The sequence below is a fragment of the Penicillium longicatenatum genome (genome assembly GCF_028827895.1).
Source record: "Penicillium longicatenatum strain IBT 33135 chromosome Unknown contig_1_segment0_segment0, whole genome shotgun sequence".
In the NCBI taxonomy this organism is placed as follows: domain Eukaryota; kingdom Fungi; phylum Ascomycota; class Eurotiomycetes; order Eurotiales; family Aspergillaceae; genus Penicillium; species Penicillium longicatenatum.
Genome location: NW_026643119.1, coordinates 176,839 through 200,577, shown reverse-complemented (window position 1 = coordinate 200,577; position 23,739 = coordinate 176,839). Strand labels below are relative to the sequence as shown.

The following is a 23,739-nucleotide window of genomic DNA, read 5'->3' as shown; positions in this document are numbered from 1 at the left end:
TCAACGGCCATCCTTCCGGTGGAAAGACACGGTCAGATTGTGCAACCGAATTGTCAGTCATCATAAACTGATTCTGTCATCACGACCTACGCAGCAAACTTGCCACGATGTCCAATGTTCAGAGCTCATGTCAGGGTCTCAGACTGCATCCTGGATCACCCCAGTGAAGATCCGGTTCTAGCTTTCCTACCTCAAATCGGAGAGCGTTTAATTTTCCTATCGCATTGATATGGGCGCTCATCAACATGAAGTGACAATCTAACGAAAATTACCCTGATATGATTCTGTCTTGATTGGCTTCCGACTTTCCGTCTGCCTTTCGCCTTTACCAACGACGGTGTTATTATTCTTGAAACCTACGTTAATTGCATCGAACAGTAGCTAGCTAGCTTTCACATTTCTTTGTTTGATGTTTATAAGTGCCGTTGATTTGAATAAATTGCCGACTCCCTCATGCCCCGAGATCTGCGCCAAGTTCCCCACAGCCGATGTGGTCAAAAGTGGTCCCGAGATGAGGGGAATTGCGATCATTATATAGATCACGGACACATCGCTAAAATCTAACTCTTTAGTACCACAATCGAAAGGCATCATCCTCAGCATGGTCGACCAAACTCCCAAGAACATTCGCCCGCTTAGCCGGTTCATCACTACCCACAACTCCAGCGGCGAAGCAATCTTCTCCAATGCCCTCTCCGAGGATATGCCGGTTCAGCGCGTGGGCGATGGCGCAGACTTCAGCCTTGCCTACACATCCTCCCACTTCCCTGCTCAATTGAACAATGATGCCGACCTCGACGAATACAACGAATATCTCAATAGCCCACCGGGCATTACCATCTCAACTGGAAACGTCTGCCGAATCGTGGATATGCAGCCCGGTGTTCTGAGCCCTATGCACCGCACCGTCTCGCTAGACTATGGCGTTGTTCTGGAGGGAGAAGTCGAGCTTATTCTGGACTCGGGCGAGACGAGGCTGCTGAAGCGGGGTGATGTCGCTGTGCAACGCGGAACCAACCACGCCTGGCGCAATGTCACACCTGATGTCGTTGATCCGGTCACCGGAGAAAAGACACCGCAGTGGGCCCGTATGCTTTATGTCCTTGCCCCAGCGCAGGAGATGTCTATTGGGGGTAAGAAGCTGGGAGAGGTTGTGGATGGCATTGGAGTCCGGGCGAGCACTTGAGTCCTTCAGTCTGTATATAAAGTAGATGTCAATCTCGAGCGGTCACGAGTAGGCCTTGGATACTTGGAGACTAGAGATCAGAACTAGGAATGGCGATTTGACTTTAACCAATACAAACAAAACCTTTGTGGTGCTCAGAATACAGAATACAGAATCACATTAATGCTGACTACCACTCTCCTCCAATCTCATAGTGGAAGATCTTATCATTAATTCTTCCCCCAGTGAATCTCCATAGACGCGATGCAGCCTATAAAACGGTTAGTCATCCAGACCGACCTGGTGAGCAGAAGACATACCGCGTTGAGCCACACTCCGTGCAGCATGACTTGGATAAACACGTACTCCCCAGCACCAGTGCCTGCCGTTCGCTCGTTGTAGTCCAGGTTCCGGTTTGCTGGGCGATAAGCAGGCATGCGACGGTGATCAGTGGGCCAGTCTGCTGGTTGAGATGTATTCACGGGAGCTGGAGCAGAGGTAGACCGCTCATCCCCGCTGTGGTGTAATTCATAGTCTGCTAGGACCGACAGAGACGTGGCAGTGGTGGTGGTAGTAGTAGTAGCTGACATGATGAAATTGAAGATAGATAGAAGTGCATTCAACATGAGTATACGGATGGAAATACTATGATATTCAGCAGAGAGCTCTTCCGCGTCGCATTGTTTCCGCCCGCATTCTCCCCCACATCCCGAATGTCATGCGATTCGGAGAACAGCTTAGCTCCGACATGAAAATGCGGAGAGTGCGAGGGAAAGTGGGCGCGTTGAATGTCTTATCTTTTCTACTTTTTGTTCCTCAAGTTCTCGTTCTCATTTTCTTCTCTCAACGTGAATCGCGATCATGGATCTCTCACGCATACTGACCGCCAACATTGACGGCCGCACCCAGAATACGCGATACCGTCAATCACAGTTTCATCGCCTCCAGTCTACCCTTGTCGAGCATGTCGCTGAGATCCAAGATGCGATTCGCGCCGATTCTGGTCACACACAGCAGGAAGTCCGAGCGGAGGTCGTACTAGCCCTGCAGGAGCTTCGCACGCACTATACATCGTTGAGTCTAGCCAAAGATCTGGATGTCGAATATCGCATCGCACAAGGGAAGGATAACGTTGATGGTTGGCGCGGTGCTGGAATTGTGTATATCGTGCCATGCGTCCATACTCTGTTTTTCTCCGTCATCTCTGCTTTGACTGCCGCCCTTGCGGCAGGCAACTGTATCGTTCTTGAGGTGAGTGGATCCATGATTGCGTGCTCCAAGAAGCCAAGCTAATGTGTGCGATATATAGCTTCCCCAAACGATGTTGGCTTTGCCGGCTCTTTTGCGTCAGATTCTACCAGAGGCGCTAGATCATGACACTTTTGCCATTGCAGCCCAACGACCCGATAGCTCGTTCCTCAGCAAAGCATTGATGGTCATTCAGACTGAGTCTGATGTACCCAACGGTCTCTTATCACCCGCGACGGCAAGAACTGTCGCCGTTGTTGATCGTACAGGGAAAGTCGCTGAAGCCGCACAAGCACTTGTGGCGGCACGGTTTGCATTGGGTGGTCGATCCCCGTACGCACCCGATGTCGTATTAGTAAACGAGTTTGTGATGAAGCCTTTTGTGGAGTCGGTGATTCAGCATACATCTAAATATCTTGCTGGTGAAAATGGTGAAGCCCGGCAAGCATCTGGCTCGTCACGACGATCGGGATTATTGGATTCGATCACCAAGGACCGAAGCGCACGAGTACTCGTTTCCGGAAGCAATTGGGGCATTGTTGAAGTTCAGGATCGAAACTCGCCTTTGCTTCAGAAGAAGATCAATGAGAAGGTCTTGCTAGTGCATCCTGTCACCAGCTTGGATGATGCCATTGATGTCAACTTGTTTGTCCCCCTTTTCCACATCTTCAATTTGGTCCGAATGATCTACTAATAAATGAAGCAATCAAACTCTGGCTGCCACTTACGCCTTTGCGGCCCCAGCCTCGGCCAAATACTTGACTCAATTCATCGATGCCGACATCTCGTGGGTCAACCACGTCCCGGCCCACATGCTAAGTATGACACTAAGGCAACTATCTGTCGATCAAATCACTAATAAGCACTAGTTGGACCGGCGTTTCCCCGAAACACACCGTACAATGCGCAAACCCGCTATGCGACCGCTCAATTCCAGCGACCGCGGCCCCGGTTGATCTCGGTTTCGGCCCCGGCACAAGCGACGCAGACCATTCTCGGCGCCAACACGGCTAAAGCTGATTTACTCTGGCGGCAAGCTATTGCTCCATTACCCTCTACAGATCAGCGACCGGGATTTAAGATTGGATACTTTGAACAGGGCATCATTTCCGGTGGATTGATCACGTTGGCATCGGTGGTGGCAACAGTGTCTACACTGGGATATTATACATGGATTTTGGTACGGGCGCGAGCATAGTCCATTCTGTTTAATCTGTTTAGTGTATATCAATTGCATATTGGAACCTTGAAATGTTGAAAGGTGTAGACCATGTAGCCGACCCCTCACATGGAGCGCGCGGGCCTCGGGGGCCTCGGTTTACCTAGAAGCCCCGCGTTCAACCGACGCAGCTATGTCATGAACAAAAGGACGATCTTACCGAAACTCGTACTCTTATTCTATTCTGCATTTTTCATTTTCCCCCCTCCAATACTCTCCTTGCACATACTTGTTGATATCAAAGTTGACTTCATTGTCGTCAACCTCCTCGCCTTCTTGACTCCCCACATCTCACACTCTCCCGGCCCCGCAATTCTACCCCGGACCCATTAACAATCCACAATGGCCCTCAGCTTCAGAACAAGTCGCCATGCCTCCAAATTAGCTCAGGTAGGGAACTCCTAGTACATTTACCTCATCGTCTATTATTGAAGTCGACCGGACCTTTGGCTGACTTGAATTGTCAGGCGTCGCGCCCCCTGTTTTCGGCCCGACGCTATGCGACCGCGGAGCCAGACCTGAAGACCACTCTGAAAGAGGTTATCCCCGCCAAGCGGGAGCTTCTCAAGCAGGTCAAGGCCCAGAGTGATGAGGTGATCGGAGAAGTCAAGGTTGGCAATGTCATTGGTGGCATGCGCGGCCTCAAGGCCATGCTCTGGGAAGGCTCCGTTCTCGACGCTGATGAGGGTATCCGCTTCCACGGAAAGACGATTAAGGACTGTCAGAAGGAGCTCCCCAAGGGCACGTCAGGAACTGAGATGCTGCCGGAGGCCATGTTCTGGCTGCTCCTGACCGGCCAGGTCCCCTCGACCTCGCAGGTCCGCGCGTTCTCCAAGGAGCTTGCGGAGAAGTCACACTTGCCTCCTCACATTCTGGACTTGATCAGGTCTTTCCCCAAGTCTATGCACCCCATGACTCAATTGTCTATCGCGGTTGCCGCACTCAACACTGAGTCCCAATTTGCCCAGGCCTACGAGAAGGGTCTTAACAAGGCAGAGTACTGGGAACCTACTTTCGACGACAGCATCGCGCTGCTAGCGAAGATCCCTCGTGTCGCTGCGCTGGTCTTCCGCCCTGATGAGATTGATCTCGTTGGGAACCAGAAGCTTGACGTGGCTCAGGATTGGTCATACAACTTTGCTGAGTTGCTGGGCAAGGGCGGCAAGGAGCACGAGGACTTCCACGACCTGCTGCGTCTGTACCTCGCTCTGCACGGTGACCACGAGGGCGGTAACGTTTCCGCCCACGCAACTCACCTGGTCGGAAGTGCTCTGAGCGATCCCTTCCTTAGCTACAGTGCTGGTTTGCTGGGTCTTGCCGGCCCACTGCACGGACTGGCAGCCCAGGAGGTTCTGCGTTGGATCCTGGCGATGCAGGATAAGATTGGCACTAAATTCACTGACGAGGATGTCCGTGATTACCTCTGGAATACTCTCAAGTCTGGCCGTGTCGTTCCCGGTTACGGACATGGTGTTCTCCGCAAGCCTGACCCGCGTTTCCAGGCACTGATGGACTTTGCTGACACTCGCCCTGATGTCCTCGCCAACCCGGTGTTCCAATTGGTCAAAAAGAACTCTGAGATTGCACCTGGTGTACTGACTGAGCATGGCAAGGTATGTTATCCTGTTCAACAGTATTCGCATATCATCACTAACAACTCTTGCAGACCAAGAACCCCCATCCCAACGTTGATGCCGCCTCCGGTGTTCTCTTCCACCACTACGGCTTTCAGCAGCCCCTATACTATACCGTGACCTTTGGTGTGAGCCGTGCTCTCGGACCTCTTGTCCAACTGATTTGGGACCGTGCCCTGGGTATGCCCATTGAGCGCCCCAAGAGCATCAACCTCTTGGGTCTCTTGAAGAAATAAGTTGTAACAAGCGTGTCACTTGCGGATAACATTGTCATGTGGTTTTGGTTTGATTTAAATTATGAAAGGCGTGAGCGAGCCTAAACGGATTTTTCTTTGATTTGAAAAGAGTACGACCCATTGATAGACATAGAGTAGCATGCAAATGAATTTGTCTATCGAATTTATCAAAAAGCCATCACGTGTTAGGTGTAAATCTTAACTACTAACCTGCACTTTCAAGTGCTCAACGCCAGCGAGATCGGCCTCCTTATTCAAGCTTGCAATCTCAGTCTCTGCAAAGGGAATCCCCTCAATCAGCCTCTTCTCCTCGGTGATAATCTCCAATTCTCCAGGAAAATAAATCCTCTCCACGCCAGCCATCTTCTCCGATTCTACAACTCTCTTGTACAGATAATCCATTCGTCCCTTGAACTCCTCCATACTCATGAACAAATCCGGTTTAATAGCCACAATGAAGTGTCCTACATCAGCCGGCTTCGACGGATCATATGGGTTAGTAACATGTCCCGCAAACGCCGCTCCAGAGAACACGCCAGAGAACACATCCATCATAATCGACAGCGCAGACCCCTTGGGCCCCCCCATAGGCAACATCACGCCCTCCAACGCCTTCGCCGGATCATCCGTCCGATTCCCATCTTTATCCAACGCCCAATCATCGGGGATCTTCTCTCCTCTCCGCAACGCCTTATAAATCTTCCCTCGAGCCGCAATTGAAGGTGCCATATCCAGAATAAACGGCCTCGTTCCGTCCCCACTCGGAGCCCCACATGCAATCGGCGAAACCCCCATCAGTTTCTCCCGTCCGCCCCAGACTGGTAGCGCAGGCGAGCTATTCGTGAAAACAAGCGACATCATCCCCGCGTCGAGCGCTTGCTTGACGAGCCATGCAGACATCCCGAAATGGTTCGAATGTTTGACCGAGACCATCCCCATGCCGAAGGTCTGGGCCATCTCGATCGCGTGCTCCATGGCCATATGCGCGGCAACAAAGCCAAAGCCATTGTGGCCGTCGACTTGAGCTGCCACGGGCGTTTTCTGTTCCAGTGTGGGGATTGCGGAGGCGTCGAGTGCTTTTTGTCGGATCCGCTCCATGTAAGAGGGGATTCGGTTGCTGCCGTGGGTGTCTACCCCGCGGAGATCGGCGGAGACAAGGCATTTGGAGACGATGTCTGCGTGGGTGCTAGAGGTGCCATTTGCGATGAGGATTTGGGTGACAAAGTTTTGGAGGTCGGTGGGGTTGATAAGGTGTAGTTGTGACATGATGCAATTAATTTGGTTTCTTCCAAGCTCAAAGGTTCAGATACAGCCTTGGGAGCTAAAGGATTGAGCTTAGAGTCTGATTTGTTTTTTGTTGAGTGATGTTGTGGATTTATAGAGCTAAGAAGCGGATGTGTCCCGCCAGACGGAGTTGTTCCCGACCGTGAAGTCTGGTAGCTACGCCGTGGTTTCTGGGCCACACTTGACCCTTAATATTGATTTTTACTCTGATGCTATACACTTCACTGCTACTGCTTTTCCTGGGAGATCAGTGAAATGATGTATACGGTTTAGTGCCCTATAATCAAGCGTATAATTGAACCCGATTAACTAGTTGAACATCACACGGAATTAGCTGAGGCGCAGTGTTTGAGATTCTCAGTAATCTTATCGAGGACATGCCCAGGTACCGCATTAGACTATCTTGAAGTGCGAAAGTGGTGAAGGATGGTTTTTGACACCTTTTTGACGTATAGCTCGTCTCGAATGAAGCGTGGTCTTGCATGTTGACCTATCAAGTGACGCAATGTGTATATTCTCTAGTCCTTGATAAAGCAGTTTTTCGGTATGGAGATTACAATGCTACTTTCACTACGTTTAGTAAGAATGCTCAACTAACTTTGTACTTGAAGAGATCCGCTATGGTGGACTGGTGAGTCTATTTTTCCGCTCTGCGCTGCCCTCCGATCCGATCCATCCATCTTGCCTATAACATGATAAACCGATACTGGCTATATTGTTCATTTCTCATTCCTAGCAAATGAGTAAACGGCTCGCTCGCTTTTAACGCTCTGGCTAACAACAAAGGGAACAGCATCACCCTTGAGCGTTTCTGCTCTCCCGAGCTGCGAATTGTCCCGCTCTCCGTCGGGGTCTGGTGGATTCAGAAGCAAAGGGACAAACGGTCAAATCCTTCTAGGGCTATAGAAAGGCTAGAACCTATATTGATCATATCATTTAATACTTTCTCTTGATTACAATAGAATTATTAATCTAATCATTGCGGCATCTACGGGTGTTTGCATCCATCCGCACCGCTCTACATACACACTTAATCTGCAATGGAAATCTTCGGCCTTCAAGCCCTAGGAATTCTTATACGATCAATGTCGCATTGGTTTTGCTGATACTGACCCATTCACAATGTCCGCCACCTCTTTCAATCGAGAGGATTTCTCCATTAGTCCCAACCTCGTGACGGGCCTTCGTCTTTTCTTCTACTCGCAGTTATTCGTCACTCCCAAGCTTCCAACTCACTCCTTCGCCAAGCAGACCGTAATAGTCACCGGCGCCAACTCCGGGCTAGGCCTCGAAGCAGCCCGGCACTTTTACCGGCTCAATTCCGCCAAATTGATTCTCGCCGTTCGCACGATCGCCAAGGGTCAAGAAGCCAAGGAGTATATCTCACAGAACAATCCGCAACGCTCCGACCCGGACGCTATCGAGATTTGGCCCCTCGATCTCTCAAGCACCGAGTCAACGTTGGCATTCGCGAATCGCGTGATGATAGAGCTGCCACGCTTGGATGTTTTGATAAATAACGCAGGGATAAATTCGCCCGAGTGGAAGGTCTACGAGGGCTATGAACACGCAGTCCAGGTTAACGTCCTTAACACCTTTTTGCTAGCATTGTCCCTATTACCCAAGCTAGAGGCGAATACTACACTAGTAGACAAGGATTCACAGCCACATCTAGTGATTGTGACCTCCGAAGCGCACCGATTAACCAAGTTTCCTGAGATCAATGCGTCCGATCTATATGCGAAGCTAAATGAGAAGAAGCATTTCAGTCAGCAAACGAGGTCAGTTTTTCTTTCTTTTTTCTTTTTCTTTTTCTCGCTTGTCCAGAGCCACGGAAGGAGGAAGACTACAGGATTGCTAAATTCGCCCTCTACTACAGGTATCAAGTTACCAAACTTATGGAAATACTCTTCACACGCGAGCTTGTATCTCGCCTTGGCTCCTCTACTCGTGTGATCATCAATCTCGTCAATCCTGGTCTATGCAGCTCCAATCTGGAGCGCACCAGCGGCAAACCTCCCGCGGTACTTCGTCTGGTGCGGTATATTTTGGATCGCACTACCGAAGTCGGCGGACGCACCCTTGTTCTCGGCGCGTCAGCTCCCGCTAGCTCACATGGCGAGTTTCAGAGCGATGGGACTAACCAGGATGTAGAGGCATGGATATACACGGAGGTCGGACAGCGGGCACAAAAGAAAGTTTTTGAGCAGACGCTGCAGATTTTGGAAGCGAGGAGGTCAGACATTGCCCGAGAGGCGGGTCTGCGGGATGTTTGAAGCGTATGGATTGGCAGAAAAGGGCTCAGTATGGGTGTGGTCAATGATGAGAGGGAGATGTTATCTTGAGAAGGCTGGGTGACGTACCTACTGTGTTGAAGTTTTGAGGTTGGCTTATTCCAATTTTTATACCACCAGGGCAGCGGTAAGACAGGTTTGCATATTTGGAAGGAGAAAGTGATGATTCAATTCCTTCGATAGACACTGTAAACCTCACTGTTGCGATACAATAGTATTTCCATCTACAGTATCTCACAGCCTTGCAAAACCTTGATATTAATGATCGACACGCCTTCCACTGAAAATGGTCTACATAGTGGGGCCGTTTTGGGGGCCATAACAATTCGCAATGTTCACGGCCAGAATCATATGCAGTCAGAACACTCTTCGGTCGCGAATATTTGGATTATAATCATAGCGAAGCTCATCAAAGCTATCATTGTACATAAGATGGACGCTATGGAGGTAATACAGAAAAGCAGCTCAAACTATGCCGGGGTGTGAGGGGAAGAGCATGCGTGGAGATAAGATCGAGCGTTCCCTGGCCGAATTCAGGTCGAAGCTTCTGCCCGAGCTTTCAAGTCCCGATTGAAAACCTCATAATCGGCTCGCAGCTTCTTTCCGAGTACCGATGGGCTGAGGAGGAAAGATAGGAATCCCTTGGAAGTTTCCGACTGCGTGAATATAGTGCCTGCACCATCTTCCGTTGGCTCGATATGGAACTTATGCAAGCCAGCGATAGTGAAAACAGGCGGGCCTTGCCATGAGAAAAGAGTGTCGGTGTTTTCCTATCTAGCGTCAATATTGATATTGCCATGCATACGTTAAGATACGCACCACGACATCAGCAATAAACTTGAAGCCTTCAATGTTCACTTGAACCTTGTCGCCTGTGATGAGAGATTTGCCGGTCTTTTCATTTTCTTGAATCTCAATAGATTTGATCCACTCCGTGTGCCATTCTGGATAAGCAGAGAAATTGAGGAGCTGGAAATTGTGAGCGTCGTCTGAGCATGACAGGGGTAGCTGAGCTGGTCATCCTACAATTTCGCGCACTTTAGCTGGCGGGGCAGCTATCTCAATCTTGCTCTCGTTGAAAGTCATGGTGTGGGCGCTGTTGGATGCGAATGTAAGGTATTTGAGTCGAAAAAAGGGGGTGAAACGTATGTTTTTGAGACGAAGGGACGCCGCAAGGTGCGTGGAGGTAACATGCTATATTCCCTGCAGACCCACTTGGTCGATCAATTGTCTCAGTCTTGTTGGCAACCTTATTTCCAAGGCACCCTGTTATTTCCGGCTGCGAAGGCTTATTTCGAATGTTCGTGCATCTCGACATGTCGATCTTCTACTGTGAGTATTCTCGATCGATCTGATTATCTTGCATGTGGGAGCTAGTCATACATATTCTACAACCTTCGCCCGACAATAAGCTTGCGAGAAAGAAACAAACTAAAGATAGGGATCTACGATAAACAAACTCAAGCCTCCAAATGCCTTTGTACCTCTGGGAAGCATGTTTTTGAAAACCCTCACATCCCGAGGTCGATGTTGTATTCGTTTATGAGATTTCAATCAAAAGGAAAGAGTCAAGAGGAAAGGAATATCACGTTGTTAAACTAGCCTTCTTCCATACTTAATCAGAAACAAGGCTCTCCACGTCCATACCTTCTGTACGGTACCAGCCAAGAGCTGTAATCATCGGCTTATCGTCAAAGCGGTAGAAGTACACCGTTTCCCCCTCGTTGGCAAAGTGCTGGTACTTGTACCACGAAGGAATGCAGAAGGTATCGCCAGTTTTCCATGTGAGGGTCTGGTCCCCAACCTGGGAAGTACCACTTCCTGCGATGATGTGGTAGACAGCGGAGGTGCTCTCGCGACGCGCGGGAGACGAGGTCGAAGCATTCAGCCTCTCTGCGCAGCCACCAATAATACGGCTCACTTTGACCCTGTTAGCATTATGGGTCACACAACTTCCAACACCATAGCGTAGCAAAGAAGAGAAATCAAATACCTTCACGTCCATCCTCCTTCAGGTATCGCTGAATAGTCCAGTTACTCTGGTCCTGGTCAAGCTGGGCCTTCATGCGAACCCAAGGGAAAACAATTGGCGAAGCACTGGTATCGACATTCTCGGCGGGATATCTAGGTTGCTCAAAGTGCTCGACAAAATGAACGGGGAAATGGCGGAAGTTAGGCAAATCCAGACCGTCTAGCCAGATCATGGGTCCAGAGCCATCCTTTCCATGATCGTGCCAGTTCCAGGTCGGGGTGAGGATCACGTCTCCCTTCTGCATCTGGATTCTCTTGCCGTGTACGGCAGTAAAACCCCCCTTGCCCTCAATGATGTAGCGCATAGCAAACGCCGTGTGTCTGTGAGCAGGGGCAGTTTCATTGGGCATGACAAGCTGCAGGCCTGCGTAGAGGGTATCGGTTGTGTAGGGGGCATCTTCATCTAGGGTATCAGCCAACTAGACATGGGAAAGTCTCTACTGGCTTTTTCCGCAAGTGAGTTATATATTCTCACATACCTCTAGTGGGATTTATCAGCATCAACACTCGTCTTTCGGCTTGTTTTTCGGAAATGAGATTTCCAGCTCGCAGCAGGTTTGGGCGGATGCTGTCGTATTCCCAGACGAAAGGAACTGCCGTCGGATTGGGCAAAGGTGGGTTAAGCCGGGTCATTTGAGTCCATAGTGGAAGAGTTTTGCTGTCCTGAAGATCTTTAAGTAGTTGCTCCGATGTGTCAAGATTTGTCTTTTCTTTAACGAATGGAGCCATGGCTAGGTAAATGGAAAGTAATTGATAATGCCGCGTTTTGACAGTAACATACAAGACTTTAAAACCGGACGGCACCGATGATTTGAATTATTTATCAAAATCGTAGGACTTTATCATGCAGACCATCTGCCAAAAGAGCTATATAGACGGCGGGATGTCGCGGGGGTTAGACCGGGAAGGGCGGAAAGGGGGTAGCCGGGTCCGGGGGAAGCGCGGGGAATGCAATTCGATATAATTCATTCTACTATGTTAGGGAAAAGAAATCAACGGCAGCTTTGCAGATTCGTCCATTTCTATTCTCTTCTGAGCTACCATGGCTTCAAATGGAGTCTCGCATCATTCCCATGATGCCACGGCACTCAACGTGAGTCTCCCCTCTCATCAGACAACAGCGGTTGCTTATTCATTGCAGATGCCAACATACCCCAGCAACTGCCTAGAATTTGCGAAGCGTTTTTTGGCCCTGGAGGCTAACGTCTCTGACTGCGTGGAAAAGGCCAAAGTGCCTCTGAATATTCTCCTTGTTGGCGCTGGTTTAGGAGGCCTTGCCACGGCCATTGCGCTCACGCAAAGTGGCCACAACGTAACAGTCTTCGAACAGACAGCGGTGCTTGGGGAAGTGGGAGCCGGAATTCAAGTGCCATCCAACTCTACCAAGATTCTTTTCAAGCTGGGGCTAAAGCCGTACCTGAAGCCCTATGTGACTGAGCCCGAGTCCATATCTTTCAGAAGATGGCAGACCGGCAACGTCATTGGCAACACAAGATTAATTCCAGATTTTACGGACAAGTTTGATGCCCCCTACTATGTAATTCACAGAGCTCACTTCCACGCCGCCCTTTATCAAAAGGTGCAGGACATGGGAATTGAAATCAAATTGGGAGCGAGAGTTGAGAATTACAACCCGGCCACGGGAAGCATCACGCTTGCTGATGGAACAATTTACACCGGAGATCTGATTGTCGCTGCCGATGGTTAGTCGCATGTTCCTATTTGATTCAACGTTACCTGACCAACATAAAAAAGGCATCAAGTCTGTTGCTCGCAAAACCGTTCTCGGTGGAGAGGATATGGCTTTCCGCAAGCCTGGTTTTGCGGCCTATCGCGCGACAGTAGATGTGGAACGAATGCGAAAAGATCTCGATGTCTCATGGATTCTTGAAAAGCCGGCTCTGAATATATGGTATGATGAAGTGAAAGTGCACCGTTTGGCCGTCTCGATATTAATTTCTATGACAGGATCGGGGATTCGAGACACGCCATGACTTACACCATTGGTGCGGGCAAGGCCTTCAACATGGTGTTATCTCATCCAGACGCCACTGACCCATCTACGTGGAACCCCCTCAGGGCTGTTGACGATATGAAGGCCGAGTTTGACGGCTGGGATCCAGTGTATGTCAATATCGACCTGGATCTTCTTCCCTCCTTGCCTTGCTTGAGAACCTCTAAACTAAGCATTCTTCGACAGGCTGACCAAAATCATTGGCATGGTAGAGAAAACACTCAAATGGCCGCTTATCAGTGGCTCTGTTCTTGACAAATGGGTATTGGACAAACTTGTCATTCTTGGGGATGCCGCCCACGCGATGTTGCCGTACATGTCACAAGGTATGCTTTATTGGCGATTGGATCTCCGGCAGTCTAATTTCAGTCTTAAAATCTAACAATCTTGGAACAGGTGCCGCAATGGCTGTTGAAGACGGACTGGCTCTTTCGCGGTCTTTGTCTAAGATTCAGTATGAAGATCAGCTAGCAGAATGCCTTTCAGTATTCGAAAAGGTTCGGATGCACCGTGCTGGTCAGATGCAGGAGGCTAGTCTGCTTAATAGCCATCTCTGGCATTTCGCCGATGGCCCACTGCAAGAGGCGAGAGATGCGGCAATGGTTCCCGAAGTAAAAGGATTATCATTCAGTCACAGCCCGAACCAGTGGAGCGACCCTGCCACTCAGATGTGGTGTTATGGGTATGATACTGAAAAAGCCATTGACGAGGCATGGGAGAAGAGCCAGACCAAAGACCACTAGCTGGAAATAGAAAATGAAAAATTCTAGTTTGATCAATGGTCTTCGAACTTTGCATAAAGTAAACTTCCTCCACGGCTGATCACGTAGAGGACAGCCAAAGTGATCCGCACTTCTCAGGATCTCCCCAGACACGCTTCATTGTTCGGTGCTTTCTTCAGTTCCCGGTTTTTCCCCGCCCATTGCTTTGATTACTGTGACCGCCCAGGGTATTCAATTGCCCCAATGGCGTAATTTTGACCGCCTTCATACAACGTCTTTATGCCATCCAGCACGCTGGGCTGTATTGATCTCCGGGTTCTCCGGGAGCTTCTTCCGTTCCTCATGGGTGTGGATCCAGGCGCGCTGCGGGGGTGATAACTTGTATTTCAACATCCATCCTGTTCACATTCTTAAGAAATCATTTGCCTTTGACCTGCGAATTATTTTTCGCATTTGGAATTCAAATGGCATCTCCCGCCGCGAAGCATTTTCCTGACCGTCCTCAATTCTCGGACTTCATGAAACCATGCCGATTTGAAGGAGAAGTTCAAAACTTGGAGGTGCATGGCGATCTGCCCAGTGATATCAATGGTACTTTCTATCGTGTCATGCCTGATCCTCAGTTGCCCCCTTTCATCGACAATGATCCTGTATGTCTCCGCCTTGCCATTCGCATCCTTTTTTGAGCCACCCTGATACCCAGATAATTAGTGGTTCAACGGAGATGGAAATGTCAGCGCTTTCCGCATCAAGAATGGATCGGTGACCTTTCAGCAAAAATATGTCCGCACCGAGAAATTTGTACGCGAGAGAGAAGCCAGCCGTGCGCTTATTGGTATGATTTTCCAATCCACATGCTGTTCAGCTACATTGGAAAGCGGGCTTTTAACGATATATTCAAATCAGGCAAATATAGAAATAAGTTCACTGACGCGGTGGAGTTCACCGTGAGAAGTACTGCCAACACGAATGTTGTCAGCTTCAACGGCCAGCTCTTGGCGCTCAAGGAGGACTCTCCTCCATATGCAATGGATCCGAAGACTCTGGAAACAAAGGGCTTATACACCTTTGACGGCCAGCTTCCTAGCGTGACTTTCACGGCCCATCCGAAGACTGATCCAGTGACCGGGGAGCTCATTTGTTTTGGTTACGAGGCCAAGGGAGACGGGACCCCCGATATTTGTTATTACACTATTGGTCCGGATGGCAGGTTTACCCAGACTTTGTGGCTCGTAGGCCCTGTCTGTGGGATGATACATGACTTCGCAGTGACGGAGAACTGGGCAAGTACTGCTCCTGATCACCCATTATTGGCACGATATCACCAACTAACAAAGAGCCTTCGCCATAGGTTCTCTTCCCTGTGATCCCCCAGTTGTGTGATCTGGAACGGTTGAAGCAGGGTGGCGAACACTGGCAGTGGAGCCCTGAAACCCCATTCTATATCGGAGTGATCCCGCGCTACGGTGCCAAGCCCTCAGATGTCAAGGTAGGTAAAATTATGTAGCCTGTCTCGTCCATTTCACTGATTTCTCACACGCGAACTGCAGTGGTTTACCTACAAGAATTCTTTCCCTGGCCATACGGCCAATGCCTTTGAGCACGAAGACGGCAAGATTATCTTTGATCTTGGACTGAGTGACAAGAATGTCTTCTATTGGTGGCCCGATGCTCAGGGAAGGTCGCCTGATCCTAGGACAATCCACAGTCAACTCACACGCTTTACCGTGGACCCCAACGCGGAAGAAGGCAGTCTTCCTGAACCAGAGGTTTTGCACGATGGAAATTCAGAATTCTACCGCATTGATGAACGGTTTTCTGGGAAAAAATACCGCCATAGCTACTTCGATCTCATGGACGCCCGCTTGGGAACAGACTTTCAAGCAATCGGCCCGGTCATGGGCGGAGGATATCCTCCCTACAACGCGCTAGCACATTACGATGGAAGCACGGGCAAAACAGAGGTCTACTTCCCGGGACGCACACATCTAGTGCAGGAACCGGTTTTCATCCCGCGGGCGGGCTCTACAGAGGAAGGTGATGGATATTTAATGGCCTTGGTGAATAACTATCGCACCATGTCCAGTGAATTGCATCTCCTAGACTGCCGAGATTTCAGGAAGGTCCGGGCGACTATCTTGCTCCCCTTGAGACTCCGAGCCGGCTTGCACGGGAATTGGGTCGATAACTAAAGATTAAGGTAGTGTTAGTTTTTTTGTTGCTTGTTATGAACACAGTGAAGGTCATTCTTTAACGAGAAGCTCAATTATAGAACCATGGAAGTTGCATAGTCTTTTTCTTGCTGACTGATGTCAGCCTCACGCGTGATAACTTCGTGTAATATGAGTTATTTTCAGTCCTTCATTTCAGGCACTGGGTACATAAACATTCGCAATTCACATCATCCGACTTTTCGCACTTGAACTCGCAACATTAGGGTTCTTCATGATTTCCGTCGATTTTACTTTGAACATTTCATAAAATCAACTAGATTCGTACAAATACTGCACAAAGAAGGGCTTGTCAATTGACTTACGTGCCTGGAGGCGTATGTCTGCATCGCTGTTGCCGATGACCTGTAGCCCCCGGGGACTACGGGATCGATCCCGGTCTTTCCCCGCTCCTCCAACCCTCATTAGACTCGTTATTCTGCACATGAACCAACCCTTCTACTAACATTCTGAAAGCAAACCCCTCACTTCATTTATTTATTCCCCTTGAGTTCTATCATGTCTCTTCCCTGGAAACGCCTCATCCGCTTCGAGGCCGTTGATGGCCGTATCCTGCGTGGAGAGCCTTTGTTGCCCGAAAATGAAGAGATCGACCTTGGATTCGTCACCGAGGCAGATCAGCTGAAAGCTAAGGTGCTTGTCGGAGATGATATTTACGATACCACAGGCAGGACCAAATTGACAGCGGAGATGGTATTGGTCAAGAAGATCCTGTCGCCGTTGGCCCAGAGCGATGTGCCTATATTGCGTTGCGTTGGTCTGAACTATGCCAAACACAGTATGTATAGACCAGATGATCTACTTTTGCTATGAGTCTTTCCTCCCACAAACCTACTGACATCTGAAAACCCCCGCCATAGTCAAAGAGTCAGGACGCAAGCCTCCCCCGTTCCCCTTCATATTCTTCAAGCCCGCCACCACTATCCATGATCATGGTGAAGCTGTGATCATCCCTCAAATTGCGCAAAATGACCAGGCTGACTACGAAGGAGAATTGGTTCGTTACATACTATCAACTAGCATTGCTCATATTATGGAGCTGGCTAATCTTGACGACAGTGCATTGTGATTGGAAAAGACGCCAAGAACGTCCCAGTGGTGGAAGCCCTCAACTATGTCGCCGCTTATACTGCTGGAAACGACGTTTCCTCCAGGAAGCTTCAAAGAGACCCTGCCTATGCTGGTGTCGTTCCGCAGTGGGGCTTCTCCAAAGGCTTTGACACTTTTGCCCCCCCTCGGACCAGTGTTGGTTGCTGCTTCCGAGATCGCCGACCCAAGCCTGCTACATTTGAAGACCATTATTGATGGCGAGGTGCGTCAAGAAGAGGGCGTCTCCGATCTTCTATTTGACTGTAAGTATTTGATATCGTACTTGTCACAGGGTACTACGCTTCAGAAGGGCAGCGTCATAATGACTGGAACCCCCGGTGGTAAGTGCACCAAAGCAGAGAGCCAAAGTAAGCGCCAACTAGGATACAGTTCTGACTTTCTTTCCAGGAGTCGGCGCGGGCTTAAACCCTCCCAAGTACTTGATCCCTGGAACACAGATGGATGTGTTCGTTTCACAGATTGGCACCTTACGGAATAACGTTGTATTTGCTTGAAAGCTGACTTGGGTGAAAATCTGTGGCACATGCTGAGAAATCAATGAAATTCACTTCTTGAAAGAGAGCACGCAATGCGCAAACTCGCTGCCCGAAATGCTTAGTCGATGGTAGTAGTTCAAGAATAGCTTCAGTGCAGAGCATGTAGTGCCGAAATCCTCCCAAAATTTTCAGCAGAATACACGATTATAAGACAGAAAATGGATAAGTTCCATAAAGCCTCATCGACATCAATCTCAACGTATCTTGGCCGAGTCGGAGGCTTCGGATTCCCCCACAAATACCGCACAAATACCGAGCAGACTAACCACTGGAACTGCGTGTTGACCGCGAAAGGCTCGAAATCGGGGCTGGCGGGCGTGTACCAGCCCTTTCCTCCTTTCGTGATCGAGGCCGAGGAGAAATCAATCCCTGTACGAGGCATCTTAGCCAGTCTGATGGTTTAATTTGGCCATTCTCCTGGACTGAATCTTCCCATCATGGTATGACCGGAGTGCTCCAACTTTGGTCCTGAGGAGATTCCTTCCTCTTTTTGAACTCATCCCAACATGCTGGATGACTGAGTCTAAGAAGAAACTCAAGCATGGTTCTCCTTTCGTTTCGGTCAGTTCGTTATTATCTCACATTTCCGCGATATCGACAACATGGGTCTTTTTTTCTTTTCTTTTTTCTTCGTGTTTTCTTCACAATAGCCATTCTCCTTTTATTCATTAATGCAGTAAAATAGAAAGAACAGATATAATTGGATCATCTCAAGGAACCGACTAGCTTTATTCCCGCTCCCGGTGTCCATAGAAGTACAAGGGCACAGCCAGCAATAGTGTAAGCACGTTTAACATGAACATTATCATATAAACCTGAGTAAATCCCTGGGAGGTGACCCAGGGAACAGCCTCGTATAAGAATAGGAAAGCGAGAACGTTTTTAAAAATGTTAATGAGAACGAGACACTGGGCAGCATGTTTCTGGTGACGATGAACGACATAGGTAAGGGCGATGTTGGGTGTGTACACCTCTCCAAAAGAAACTACTCATTGTCAGATATTTAGAACAATGAATATCAATTAAAAAGGAAAATGCATAAGAGATCCGCTTACCCATCCCAAATCCAAAGGCTATTGCAACCCAGCTGAGTTTGTTCTGGCAAGCAAAGGCAAGGAGAATGCACCCAGCTGGGGCAATCAGCATTCCAGGAAGCAACGAGGCAAGACGTTGCTCAGGCCGAATATCGCCTTCACTTTTTTTGACGATGCATAGTGTGATGGTATCGGACATGTACCCGCCACCAAAACAAGCTATCATGAAGCCGATTATCGCCGCTATCTCCATGAGACCTATATCTCCCAACGAAAAATTGTATGGAGGAGAATCAAGGAGGCTGGACATGGTGAATCTATAGAATTAAATAGCATCAGTATCATTAGCTTACAAAAGCCGGAAGTAAAGCTTACATCAATATAATCTGCGGGCTGAGGGAACATCCATATGCATAGATAGCCCAAAGCACAGATGGGTGACGTAAAAGCCGCAGAGGGTTAATCAAGGCTTCCAAAAAGGATATGCTGGTATCATATCGAGTCAAGGAAAGGCGTTCCTTGAATGGCAAGAGATGAATTGTGTACCTCGGGGCATCTGTGGACACGGTTTCGAAAAAGGAAGAACTCGATTTTTCAGCCACCTCGTCATCTCTAGCCAGGTCCGTTTCTATTTGTCTGCCATGTTCGATATTGGGTCGGTGAAAGTTGCTTTCTGGGCAAAAGAAGAAAAGAAGAGCGAGGTTCACAGCGGCCAAGCCGGCGCAAAGCCAAAAGTAACTCCTCCATGTTTTGGCAGTCGATTGAACCATAAAGCCGGCGATGAGAGGGCCAATAGCGGTTCCCCCTGCGATCAATATAACATATCTAAGGAACGAATGGCCAGATTAGGTAGGACGTCAAGTGAGGCAGAGGCCAGGTAACACCTACATAGACATCATCGTGGCCCGTTCGTGGAGGAAGAAGAGATCTGCGACTATTTCGGGTACAATGCTCTGAAAAGGGGACGTCAGCAAGACAGAACAGCACATATGCGAGGCAGAAGGTGCTCTTTGCAGTATTTAGGGTCCTACCTCTCCAGCAGCGGCAACAAAGCCAAGAACTATTCGAGCAGCGAGCAAGCTATCGAAGCTTTGGGCGAGCGCACACCAAATCAGAGTGCCAAGCTGCAAGGCCATGGCCACCAAAAGAGATGCTCTCTTGCCAAATTTCATGGCAAATGGCACCCAGAATATGTTACCAATACCAAGAAGAAGGAAATTAAACTAATGAAATTTTCATCAGCTTATCTCTCTGACGGCCACGGGGCTCACGTAGAGGAAATATTCACCGTCAAAAGTTGAGTCACTTGTGCTTGCGACTTTGAAAAGTCCTGGATGAATTCCTGAACAGCTACGGCAGGACCAGAACCTGCCATGTTGGACACAAAGTTGAACAGGGATGTTGTGAGCATGACCGAAATTTTCAACCAACGTGGCCACCGCAGGGGGTCGTGTTTGTGGTCAGTTGGGGGAGGAATAAGACTCATGCCTGGGTGATGCATATTTGACATTTGCTTCCTGCTAAATTGATGAGATGCAATGCTTTAGAAGGAAGAGTCGGTGGACAAGATTCGAGGGGCGCCTTTGCTTTTAATTAGAGACTTAGGTCTTCTTATGATGAAAGCCCCGCCGTCCGGCTACACTACCCCGGATCGGGGACTATATTCCGGGGCTGGTATTACGAAGACTGCCATATGGCGCCTGCCGAGCCCTTTGTATGATAATCCTTCGTGTTAAACTTGTAGTCCTATTTTGGCTCGATGGCATTTTCGTAGCCTTCGAAATCAACGTTAGGGGACCACGTCATCTTCCGTGAACCTTCTCACGCTATGCATGTGACGGAGGAGAATGCCTAGATGAAGTCACCGAGTATCTCAAACTCCTGATCAAGAACAGGAAATAGATTTGGTATTAGCTGGGATTCAGGTCGTTCTTTGAAGTTAGGTAGGCTCAAGGTCACCTGACTTCCCGGTTCCCCGGTCTTTCCCCGGTCTATCCCCGGCCTTGCCTTTCGATCCGACGAAGCCGTTGATTGTTTCTCACATTCTTGTCCCTGTGCTCGTTGTAGGGACCATAATTATGGAGCCTCCGAAACGGCCGGAATACGCTTGCAGTAATCATGACAATTTGAGCGCACAAAGCCCAGCGAAACGCCGTCGAACATCGTTGGCTTGCCATGCATGCCGCACCCGAAAATCAAAGGTATTCTGCTGGTGCTTCCCTATGCAACACCCGGCGGGTCACTAATGTGGATCAAACAGTGCGATGGGTCTCGCCCTCAGTGTTCTGCGTGCACCCATTTGGGCCTGGAATGCATCTACACCCCATCAAACACATCGACCAACGTCATTGTTAAGAAAGAGTAAGTCTTGCCACCAGGGGCAGCTCGCTGGGAGCATCCCAAGGTATCCAGTCACCTGTATCATGATTTGAACTTACAAATCAAAGCTATCTGCAGAGTTTAGAGTCCCGGATCATTACGCTGGAAGAGAGTTTGCACACCGTCAAGGATCACATGTCCCAACTATCTCATCAGGTCTATAGCGGCATTGGCGTCAATAACAGGCCCGATGCAGTACCAGAACAAGCTCAGATTGCAGCCTTGACCAACATTGCGGACATTGAGGATTCGGTGGATGCGATGGGCAATGTGGTTTTTGCGGATGAAGAAGACTGCGGGTTTTTTGGTATGATTGGAGAACATAATCTGCTGAGAAACCTGCAGCATTTAAAACGAGAGATGGTATAGACTGACTTCTTGCAGGCCCATCATCAAATATTGCCTTTTTACGTCATTTGTCTCGTGCAGTATCATATAACGCCAGCTCCCCAATAGTGGCCAGTGGTTCCCCCTCTATTGGAAAGGCCTCATTGGATGGCGGCTTTGTCAATGCATCTCGCCCTCCGTCGCCCGGACTAAGCGTTATTGATCTGACATCTCGGGAACAGAAAGAAACGGACATATTTGCCCTTCCACCTCCCCAAGAAACTTCTCGGCTTGTGCATAAATACTTCACCGATACAGGCCTACTTTTCCCCTACATTTACCCTCCTTCTTTCCTTGAAACATATCGAAGTATGACTGAAAACAGTTGCAAGGTCCGAAGAACTTGGCTTGGGCTTCTCAACATGATGCTTGCGATGGCCAATATCACCGCTACCCCTAATGGGGAGCCAGCAAAGCAGCGCATTGCCGCCGCCGATGTGTTCTACAAGCGAGCTTTGAACTTATGTGGCAACGAGATGTTGCGGGGAACTACCCTGGAAGTGGGTTAGTTCATTTCACTCTGCATCAACCAATCGAATGACATCGCATATTGACATTGTGCAGTGCAATATCTGTTGCTCATGGGTCAATACATGCAGGGCACTCAGAAATCGGTCCAGGCGTGGACTGTTCATGGATTGGCTGTAAAAGCCGCTCTTCAGCTCGGGCTACATTCTAAAGATGCTTCAAGAGTCTTCCCGCCACAGGAGAAAGAAATCCGTAAGCGGACTTGGTTTGGGTGTGTGGTATTAGACAGGTAGGTCCCTCACAACCCCATCAACAATGCACAGCTCGTTCCCTGTCTTACAAACGCTCTTTACCAGGACTTTGAGTATGACGCTAGGACGGCCTCCGGCAATACCTGACAATTTTGTCAGGCTTGACCTTCCAACAAACCACATCAGTGATCATGGCGATAGCCCTACGCATATGCCGTTCGTGGATAGCACAACCTTTCAAATGAGCGTGGACTTTTTCAACTGCACAATGTAAGTTCAGATAGGTGTGATACTGCTGTTCTGCGATTTTACAGTCCCGCAATAAGCTAATTGTTGTGGAGTCTGCTATATAAGCAGCTCTTCGTCACTGTTGACCTACTTTATGGTCAGAACCTCGGCTGTGATCCACCACACACAGTCAGTCAAAGCGTTGGACATATCCTTACAGTCGAACAGCAATTTGTTGCCTGGGAAAGATCACTCCCCAAAAATATTAACGTTGTAACAGTAAAAAGAATTCGTGAAGGAGATGGCGATATGCCCGATCCGCCGCAGTTCCACTCTTTGAAGTTCAGTGTCATCATCACACTTCGATATCTCCATCTCCGTATTCTCCTACATCGGCCCATTCTTGTGAAGTTTATTGATGCTTGCAGGAAAGGAGGCATTGATGCTCATGAAGAAAGCTTATTACAGCAAATCGGATCTAACAGCTTGCAAATCTGCATGGAATGTGCCATGAGTATTATCGATATCATTCACGAAGTAGTGCACTCATCAGGGTGGCAAAAAGGTCTCCTTGGTGCATGGTGGTTTTCTTTACATTACAGTAAGTGAGCGGTTCCTATCGAGCTCTTCCGGTTGTCAAAAATTGGGCCCTAAGTCTTGACTGTTCTTAAGCATTCCACTCAGCCTTAGTTCTTCTTGGAACGATTTGGGTTGTCAGAGATGGCTCGCCTGCCAGGATTTCCCTGTCTCATGATATTGATAAACTTAATATCTATCCCAGCCAAGCCGTGGCGACACTTTACAAATTAGATTGTGGTAATCACATCGTGGACCGGTGCCGACATTATCTTGAGCAGTTCAACGATGCGGTGAACCCTAGAGGTAAGGGTCTTTTAGCAAATTGATATTCTCATTTACTAAAGAACCCAGCAGGGGAAGCAGTTCTGGCCAATGTTGGGATCAGCAGTTACCCCATGGACAGCTCTGGGTCTAACGCAAATACTTCGCCTCTCGGCCTGGATCTTGGCGAATTTATGATGGATGGGGATCTTTGGACTTTACTGAATCGGCCAGAATCTCTACCAAGCGAGTGAATGTTATCAAATTACTATTATTCGATGGATCCGATATGGTTTGTGTCTTATAATAAACACAAAGCCGCGTCGCGATGCATAGTTGCGCATGCCCTCTTGGGTCGCCTACCTGAAGCACACTATCCCTAGGGCCTCAAATAGACATGTTGATACCTCGAAGGAGAGACCACCTGG

At 48.9% G+C, this 23,739-nt stretch overlaps 14 protein-coding genes across 14 annotated transcripts; 9 read left to right on the top strand and 5 right to left on the bottom strand.

The window, feature by feature from the left end:
- Positions 1-601: 601 nt before the first annotated feature.
- Positions 602-1,186, top strand: N7484_000843 (cupin domain-containing protein; the record flags this gene model as incomplete). The annotated part of the gene is made up of 1 exon (XM_057111263.1): positions 602-1,186. The coding sequence occupies one exon, from the start codon at positions 602-604 to the stop codon at positions 1,184-1,186; it is 585 nt and encodes a 194-aa protein (XP_056976000.1).
- A 169-nt stretch (positions 1,187-1,355) lies between these two features.
- Positions 1,356-1,755, bottom strand: N7484_000842 (uncharacterized protein; the record flags this gene model as incomplete). The annotated part of the gene is made up of 2 exons (XM_057111262.1): positions 1,356-1,436; positions 1,486-1,755. The coding sequence occupies 2 exons, from the start codon at positions 1,753-1,755 to the stop codon at positions 1,356-1,358; spliced, it is 351 nt and encodes a 116-aa protein (XP_056975999.1).
- Positions 1,756-2,026: 271 nt separating this feature from the next.
- Positions 2,027-3,107, top strand: N7484_000841 (uncharacterized protein; the record flags this gene model as incomplete). Its single annotated transcript, XM_057111261.1, has 2 exons — positions 2,027-2,416; positions 2,475-3,107. 2 exons carry the CDS (start codon positions 2,027-2,029, stop codon positions 3,105-3,107), a joined length of 1,023 nt encoding a protein of 340 aa, XP_056975998.1.
- Positions 3,108-3,974: 867 nt separating this feature from the next.
- mcsA (putative citrate synthase Cit1) lies at positions 3,975-5,502 on the top strand (the record flags this gene model as incomplete). The annotated part of the gene is made up of 3 exons (XM_057111260.1): positions 3,975-4,022; positions 4,100-5,245; positions 5,299-5,502. 3 exons carry the CDS (start codon positions 3,975-3,977, stop codon positions 5,500-5,502), a joined length of 1,398 nt encoding a protein of 465 aa, XP_056975997.1.
- A 198-nt stretch (positions 5,503-5,700) lies between these two features.
- Positions 5,701-6,768, bottom strand: N7484_000839 (Ldh family oxidoreductase; the record flags this gene model as incomplete). The annotated part of the gene is made up of 1 exon (XM_057111259.1): positions 5,701-6,768. The coding sequence occupies one exon, from the start codon at positions 6,766-6,768 to the stop codon at positions 5,701-5,703; it is 1,068 nt and encodes a 355-aa protein (XP_056975996.1).
- A 1,140-nt stretch (positions 6,769-7,908) lies between these two features.
- Positions 7,909-9,062, top strand: N7484_000838 (NAD(P)-binding protein; the record flags this gene model as incomplete). Its single annotated transcript, XM_057111258.1, has 2 exons — positions 7,909-8,567; positions 8,666-9,062. The coding sequence occupies 2 exons, from the start codon at positions 7,909-7,911 to the stop codon at positions 9,060-9,062; spliced, it is 1,056 nt and encodes a 351-aa protein (XP_056975995.1).
- A 551-nt stretch (positions 9,063-9,613) lies between these two features.
- Positions 9,614-10,274, bottom strand: N7484_000837 (SRPBCC domain-containing protein; the record flags this gene model as incomplete). Its single annotated transcript, XM_057111257.1, has 3 exons — positions 9,614-9,850; positions 9,900-10,049; positions 10,107-10,274. Coding segments are annotated over 3 exons (555 nt in total), but the record flags the coding sequence as incomplete, so codon positions are not given.
- A 421-nt stretch (positions 10,275-10,695) lies between these two features.
- Positions 10,696-11,840, bottom strand: N7484_000836 (cupin domain-containing protein; the record flags this gene model as incomplete). Its single annotated transcript, XM_057111256.1, has 3 exons — positions 10,696-11,000; positions 11,074-11,514; positions 11,591-11,840. The coding sequence occupies 3 exons, from the start codon at positions 11,838-11,840 to the stop codon at positions 10,696-10,698; spliced, it is 996 nt and encodes a 331-aa protein (XP_056975993.1).
- A 313-nt stretch (positions 11,841-12,153) lies between these two features.
- N7484_000835 (uncharacterized protein) lies at positions 12,154-13,868 on the top strand (the record flags this gene model as incomplete). Its single annotated transcript, XM_057111255.1, has 5 exons — positions 12,154-12,814; positions 12,867-13,023; positions 13,080-13,235; positions 13,312-13,451; positions 13,522-13,868. The coding sequence occupies 5 exons, from the start codon at positions 12,154-12,156 to the stop codon at positions 13,866-13,868; spliced, it is 1,461 nt and encodes a 486-aa protein (XP_056975992.1).
- A 443-nt stretch (positions 13,869-14,311) lies between these two features.
- On the top strand, positions 14,312-16,039 carry N7484_000834 (carotenoid oxygenase family protein; the record flags this gene model as incomplete). The annotated part of the gene is made up of 5 exons (XM_057111254.1): positions 14,312-14,497; positions 14,559-14,682; positions 14,754-15,130; positions 15,199-15,336; positions 15,398-16,039. 5 exons carry the CDS (start codon positions 14,312-14,314, stop codon positions 16,037-16,039), a joined length of 1,467 nt encoding a protein of 488 aa, XP_056975991.1.
- A 537-nt stretch (positions 16,040-16,576) lies between these two features.
- On the top strand, positions 16,577-17,682 carry N7484_000833 (fumarylacetoacetate hydrolase family protein; the record flags this gene model as incomplete). Its single annotated transcript, XM_057111253.1, has 5 exons — positions 16,577-16,856; positions 16,939-17,075; positions 17,138-17,323; positions 17,373-17,508; positions 17,576-17,682. The coding sequence occupies 5 exons, from the start codon at positions 16,577-16,579 to the stop codon at positions 17,680-17,682; spliced, it is 846 nt and encodes a 281-aa protein (XP_056975990.1).
- A 200-nt stretch (positions 17,683-17,882) lies between these two features.
- N7484_000832 (uncharacterized protein) lies at positions 17,883-18,128 on the top strand (the record flags this gene model as incomplete). The annotated part of the gene is made up of 1 exon (XM_057111252.1): positions 17,883-18,128. One exon carries the CDS (start codon positions 17,883-17,885, stop codon positions 18,126-18,128), a length of 246 nt encoding a protein of 81 aa, XP_056975989.1.
- A 324-nt stretch (positions 18,129-18,452) lies between these two features.
- On the bottom strand, positions 18,453-20,133 carry N7484_000831 (putative MFS transporter; the record flags this gene model as incomplete). Its single annotated transcript, XM_057111251.1, has 6 exons — positions 18,453-18,709; positions 18,780-19,075; positions 19,134-19,583; positions 19,647-19,711; positions 19,790-19,981; positions 20,047-20,133. 6 exons carry the CDS (start codon positions 20,131-20,133, stop codon positions 18,453-18,455), a joined length of 1,347 nt encoding a protein of 448 aa, XP_056975988.1.
- A 703-nt stretch (positions 20,134-20,836) lies between these two features.
- Positions 20,837-23,565, top strand: N7484_000830 (C6 transcription factor; the record flags this gene model as incomplete). Its single annotated transcript, XM_057111250.1, has 9 exons — positions 20,837-20,959; positions 21,019-21,119; positions 21,206-21,444; positions 21,522-22,028; positions 22,089-22,281; positions 22,316-22,513; positions 22,585-23,072; positions 23,162-23,353; positions 23,402-23,565. The coding sequence occupies 9 exons, from the start codon at positions 20,837-20,839 to the stop codon at positions 23,563-23,565; spliced, it is 2,205 nt and encodes a 734-aa protein (XP_056975987.1).
- Positions 23,566-23,739: the final 174 nt, after the last annotated feature.